The 6,905-nt window shown below is 32.3% G+C and overlaps 1 protein-coding gene across 7 annotated transcripts in view; it reads right to left on the reverse strand.

Annotated features, from left to right (window-relative positions):
- LOC106462899 (adenomatous polyposis coli homolog) overlaps nucleotides 1-6,905 on the reverse strand; it is a 43,806-nt gene that overhangs the window by 16,223 nt on the left and 20,678 nt on the right. For all 7 annotated transcript variants that reach the window (XM_022390304.1, XM_022390302.1, XM_022390303.1 and 4 more), the window contains 3 exons: nucleotides 4,925-5,042; nucleotides 3,163-3,426; nucleotides 989-1,078 (listed from right to left, as the gene is read on the reverse strand). In XM_022390304.1, the coding sequence (XP_022246012.1) occupies nucleotides 989-1,078; nucleotides 3,163-3,426; nucleotides 4,925-5,042 (472 nt within the window). The remainder of the gene's footprint in view (nucleotides 1-988; nucleotides 1,079-3,162; nucleotides 3,427-4,924; nucleotides 5,043-6,905) is intronic.

Genomic DNA, 6,905 nt, shown 5'->3' on the forward strand with positions numbered 1-6,905 from the left:
ACAACATTGTAGTGTAAGAGTGTCGGCAACAAGATACAAGTGTATGTAATACAACATTGTAGTGTAAGAGTGTCGGCAACAAGATACAAGTGTATGTAATACAACATTGTAGTGTAAGAGTGTCGGTAACAAGATACAAGTGTATGTAATACGACATTGTAGTGTCAGCGACAGATACAAGTGTGTGTGTATAATACAACATTGTAGTGTAAGAGTGTCGGCAACAAGATACAAGTGTATATAATACAACATTGTAGTGTAAGAGTGTCGGTAACAAGATACAAGTGTGTGTGTGTAATACAACATTGTAGTGTAAGAGTGTCGGCGACAGATACAAGTGTGTGTGTGTTTTGTTTGCTTGTTTTTAAGCACAAAATTAGATCATGGGCTATTTGTGCTGTGCCCACCATAAGTATCGAAACACAAGTTTTAGTGTTACAAACCTTCAGACTGACCACTGAGCCACAGGGAGGGTTATAATGTATACCACCTAAAATATTAAACATATTGGCTTAAATTGAAGGATAAGTTACATTATCCTCTATGGCTTTGACCTTTTTAAGTTTGTTCTGTGATATTCACCTGCAACATACCACAAGCATAAACTAATCCACCAGCTTACAGTCAGCGATCTTTACCATCAAACCAAGTACAACCTCACCAGTTTTAGAAATAAAACTGTAAACACACACAGGCCCAGAGATGCTAGGCTAAATATAAAGTGTCAACAACTATGTAAGTTCATGATATCAGAAAAACACGTCGGTTCAAGAAGTCTTGATAGAAATGAATAAAAACCCTATAACCCGAGCACTCAGGTTGTAGGGTTTTTATTCATTACAACAACTATGTAAGATTAGAGTAAAAAAAATATTTTTTTTTGTCTTAATTAGACATTGATGCTTTTTTTTTAATTTTTTCATTTTAGACAATTCAACCTCAAAACGTTTTGAAGAAAACAAAACTACTTTCTTAACCACAACATTACCTAGCTGGCACATAGCATATCTGTGCTCTTCATCAAAAGACAGTTTCATCAGGGCAGCAATAGCTGGTCCAGGATGTTGCTTTGAAGCCTCTAAAGAATAAAGTACAATTAATGTAACAAAGTTTTTCTCATTGCTTCTGCAGCAAACACATACACACACACCTTACCAACATCTTAAACACTGTACCTTGAGTAATTTCTTGCTCTTGAAAAGCCCAGTTGTAACAGTGCATGTGCTCAGGAAATTTTGTTTATATTCTCTACAAAACAAGAACAATTTTAGGAGGTATTTAAACTTGCAAGCAAAACAAATAAAATATAATTGGATTAACCTAATAACTTTCATTATCTCTATAGGAAATACAGAGTAATTAATAGAAATTAGTAGTTTGCAAGAGAAAGTTGTCTACATGACAACTGCGGATCATGAGAACTTGAAGGGGTGCAGCCACTTTAACCCAGGGGTCAAAAACATTCCTAAAAGTTGGAATAAATTTAATGAAAACCAACATTAAAGATACATTCACATATACAAAGCATTAATTAACCCTATCTCTACAGGCCTTCCTATGGTCACTAGTCAAAGGCCATGTCATCACGTTTGTAAACTCACATTCACAATTTTATTGAATTACTATTTTGCGAATGTATGTAAATAAGTTTGGTATCACATTGTAAATTATAATTCAAATTTTAGTATCATAACATTAGTTAATTTCTTAATTTAAAAGTAAATATTAAAAAAAACACCTAAATATCGAATTATGCGTGTCACATGGGTATGTTGAATGCAGCATTGGTTCAAATTAGATGTTTGTGATGTCCAAATAAAAAGTCTATAGTTTCTTATGAATTAGGAACTCAATTTGCTGATATTAATGAGCTAGAATATAAAACAAGATCCTCCTATCTTTTCTACTTGCTGAGATATTGCTACATTTACTGAATCAAACACATTGTCCCCACCCACGTCTGTCCATTTTTGGAAAGACTTGCTTACATAAACCTACTTCTGTCTATGACATGTCAATAACCAATCAAAAGCTCAGAATGTCCCCCTAGTGGCTTTCTCAGCCTCTTTGAGGTATTCGGGCAGCAAACTCATTCTTTTGATGCTAGATTCCAAGTGGTAAGGTAAGACTTTAGTGAGCTCAAAATTTCTTATTGTTTTAGACTCAAATACAGAATTCTGTACTATTGATACAGCAATTTATGATTATTTTAAAATGTATTTATAAACCTAAAAAAAGTTATTTTGTTTCACATCCTCCACGTGCAAAATTTGATAAGGCTTAGCAACCTATGGCAAGCAGTCAACAAGTACAAAGTTTGTAACTAGAGGAATTAACTGTTTGCTATACTTCTTTATTTACTGTTCTATGTTTGGAGAAAAATAAGCTTAAGAACTTATTTGTAAACAGTAATAATGTATTTACATATATAATGTATTATAACTGAAATGTGACTGTGTTTTACAAAATAATAGTCTACTAAAACATAGCCAACACATGTCACTTTGTAAAGGTGAATTTTATATGCTTGGATACGGTAACTCATTAATGTTAGCCAGGCACGGCTGAAAGGTCAATATAATAAAAATAATAAATATATATAAATGTATAATGTTATGAAATTTAAGCTATTTAGACTAAACATTTGTGTTTTCATATTATAATTTGTAATCACTCTAGAACAAAAAAAACATAATTTATATTTATTTCCTAATTTTTATGGTGGTTATGAGGTCGGTCAAATCGACCCAACCCATACAGAAATACAGTAGTGAAAATAACAGATAAAATATAAAGATTTCACATGTGAAATTTTAAAATGTTCTGATGCATAAAAGTATTTTTAATCTTAAAATCAAAATTCATGAGAAAATCTTTAATTAAAAAATCTTAATACTTAATTTAAAAACCTGATATTTTGTGTACGAAAGCCTTATAATGTTTACCAATAAACAACTACAAAATGTTTTAAAGATACATGTACATTATCCAAAATCATAGGATAATTACTCTCATGGATACTTTTGTGGTTACAAGATGGGTGGGATCCACCCAGTCCATAATGGTAGAGTTAAAAAATAATAATAATAATTGTATGTTTTTAACATTGACAAAATAAAAGTTTAGTAAAAAAATTTAAGTCCTACTACACAAAATGCATACCAGAAGTGCTATGGTTGACAACGTTTACTTCAACATCTCTTAGATTATCACAGTACTCTCTGATTTGCTCTAGCAAACGGAGGACTCTTGCTTCTCGGCGACCTCTTTTGTCATCAGGGTGAGAATGAACAATGTTGTGCAAAACCTGAGTAGCTTGTTTCCGAGTTTTATGTATCCTTTGTCTGATTATATTAGTGTCTTGTTCATCAGAGCTGGTATTCTTCTCACTGCCATGTAATAGTTGAACTAACAGAGGTAGACATCCTGTAAAGAACACAAAGTTTAAATCAATATACAATAATGCAAAGTGCATTCACTCTGCTCTGCATGACTGTATCCAAAATATATCTTTAGTCATCATAGTGTTTAAGTAAAAAAAATTACATTTTCTGTAGACAGTATATGTATTTTCATTGCTATTGAAGCATGTTAGCATCATACTTTTAAACAGGTATAACAAGGCTTAACTATGTGTCTCACTAAATATTTAAGTTTGCAGTTATTATTCCTACCAACGTTTAAAGTAAAGAAAAGGTGCACTAACTTTAAAACTATGACAACAGCTGATTTTTAAGCAGTTAGCTTAAATATATTATTGACTTTTTAAATGTAGTGAATAATATAAGTAGGCTACCAAATTGTTTGTAATAAATTACGTATCAATTTCTAAGGGCTGTCAAATATACATTTATGAAGAATGCATTTGAGAGCAATTATTTTTAGGCTTTGTAGTTTAAAATAGAAAATAATGTATTTCATCTGCAATTTTGTTTTATTAATTCAAAAGATTTACAATGCAAAAATACTGTTATTTCTTATAAAACAAAATAAATAAATGGCCAAACAAAGATAAATTAACCAAGAAACTTTTCTACAAAATCAATAACAAGTAAATACCTAGAAATTAAAAAAAGAAAGTGCCAGAACTAGTTTGACATGTCCAGGCCTGCCAACAGGAGGGAAGGGGGCAACTGCCCAGGGGCACAGACGAATGAAACCTGGTTATGCCGTAAAGCCCGCAAAGCACCTTTAGGCTATATCTTCATTTAATAATAAAAACCATAGTTTTTGGCTTTCCTTTGCATATAGATACTTGATACACTAAGAATGACTGAAATAATAATTTGAGTAATAATTAATATGTATTTGTTATTTTATAGATTTAATAAATATTTGTTGTCACTTTATTAACCTTTTTACGCTTATACTGTGAGGTAAAAATGGCTGCTGCTATGATTTTGTCTGGTTTATGAGCTCGTTGCTATCCTAATTTAGGATCTTCTTTTTAATAAATTATTGAAAATGTTAAAAAAGAGAGAGAGAGAGAAAGGGGGCCCAGGGAAGGTGTTTGCCCCGGGGCCCGTGCTGTCTCTCGACGTTCCTGAACACGTCATAACATTTTCAGAGACATAAACTCAGCAGTGAGGGTTTGTCTGAAACATACAAAATATGCCGGGTTTCAAACACAAGAGACATTAACATATGCAGGAATTATCAAATATTAGTTCTGCATGAGGGATAAAACCTGAGGTTTAGATTTATAAATCACACGATATTTAATAGATATAAATTATATATACAGAAAATATATCTTCACAAAAATAACAAGGACAAGCGTTATGCTGCTAAACTTAAATATTTTGAAATGAAATCTTTTTGAAGAAAGTCATTGAAGAAATTAACTTAATGTTAGCGTCTTGTCTAAAAAAGGTTGGTTTTAAAAAGAGATAAAATTGAATGAATCAAGAATGTCCAGGTGTACCTGTTTGTCTCATTACAATACAGTTTTCTTTTGAACTAGACATGAGTAACAACTTCCGACTCACATCCTCCTTGTTATGAGCACCCATCATCGATACCAAACTGTGCACCATCTCCACCTAATAATAAAAATTTGCAAGAAACACAGGTTAAAGCAAGCAATCACCAAACAATTTGTATAGACAAGTTTTGTAATAGTACTTGAAATACAAATTGAGTAAGTAACAGGGAACCAGTAAATACAATGGTTTGCAAATGCTTGGAATATCTCACGTGCGACATCCTTTTAACAGAAGTTACTAATTATGTATTTCACATATATGTCACATTAACAAACTATTTACCATAGTTTTATGGATTACATACAAGTGTGCCTTTACACATTTTGGTCTACAACCTTCTGAATCAAGAAATATACAAAATAAACTAAGAATTATGCATCTCTTAAGGTTCATAGACATATAAAGTAGATTTAAACATTCATTAATTTTGATACCTTTGGATGAAATAATAATAATAATATAATAAATTACATGATTTATGGTATCTTCATTCTGTGTATTCTGAGTAATAAAAAGCAAAATCCTGACAAGAAAGGTGATTTGTGTCTGTCCATACAACTGAAAAAATACTGGACACTAATTGAATAGTGTTGTCTGTCCTTGAAACTTTTACAGGATGGTGGTAGTAGTGATGCTCTTACACTACAATGTTGTATTACACAAAAGTAGTGTGAAAAATTGGTCGTGTTAACAGACAGGTGATTTGTTTTTGTTTTTTTTATCTTCGTGACCGTAACCCTCCAAAAACTAATCACTTTTAAGTTGGGTCATAGTCCAAACATATACCAACTTTCCATTCAGCAGTTTTTGAGCAATCTTGATGACAAACACACATTTGAAAAAAATAAAATAATAATATTCTTCTTTACACTGCCTGCAACAATCTTTAAAACTGTAAGTATCATAATAAACAAGTAAACAAACTAAAATAGTAAATATAATTTTCTCCTGGTAATTAGCACAAAAGAAAGACAAATTATGACATCAAACATCATTTAATAAAAACAAAAATAATGTATATATAGTTAAGGTGTGTGGTCCCATTTTGGCAGCTGAATAATCACAGCTGATATTTCTGTTAAGGTGTGTGGTGCCATTTTGGCAGTGGAATAATCACAGCTGATGATATATAAAGGGATAGTCATTCCTACTCAACAGATCACAATTCTTAAGTAATGTCTTATACCTGTCTATGCCAGTTACCAGCTAACTAGACAAGGCAGTGTTTTCTTGCACAATGGGTTTTTCCTTCTTATTTAGCATAGGTCACAAAAGGCTGGCTTAAAGGTTAATGTATTACCACTCTCTTGTGGTCAGGTCATCACAGGATATGAATCCTACAGAGCACATGCAGTCCATCCTTGATCATTCAGTGCAAAAGCATCCCAAACAAGTAATTTCTAGGACTCCATCATCCAAGTTCTTTGCCAGAAGTGGGATTGCAATTGCAATCCTGCAGGTCAAAATTTCATTTCTTGCAAATATGATGTGTAATTATGTTTATGCCTTAAATATTGCAAATGGCAGATCCACTAAATACTAAAAAAAAGTCTGTACGTCAGTCTTTATCAATTGACACGAATCATTTTTGACAGGAGAATTAGGAATAATATTCTACATAAGTCCACCAAGTTTCATCAAAATCTGATCATTTTTGGCTGAGTTATATAGGCCATTTTGGCAGCTGAATGATCACAGCTGATATTTCTGTTAAGGTGTGTGGTGCCATTTTGGCAGCTGAATAATCACAGCTGATATTTCTAACCACACACCTTAACAGAAATATCGGCTGTGATCATTCAGCTGCCAAAATGGCACCACACACCTTAACAGAAATATCAGCTGTGATCATTCAGCTGCCAAAATGGCACCACACACCTTAACAGAAATATCAGCTGTGATCATTCAGCTGCCAAAATG

The sequence above is a fragment of the Limulus polyphemus genome, unplaced genomic scaffold, assembly GCF_000517525.1.
Source record: "Limulus polyphemus unplaced genomic scaffold, Limulus_polyphemus-2.1.2 Scaffold1278, whole genome shotgun sequence".
Lineage (NCBI taxonomy): Eukaryota > Metazoa > Arthropoda > Merostomata > Xiphosura > Limulidae > Limulus > Limulus polyphemus.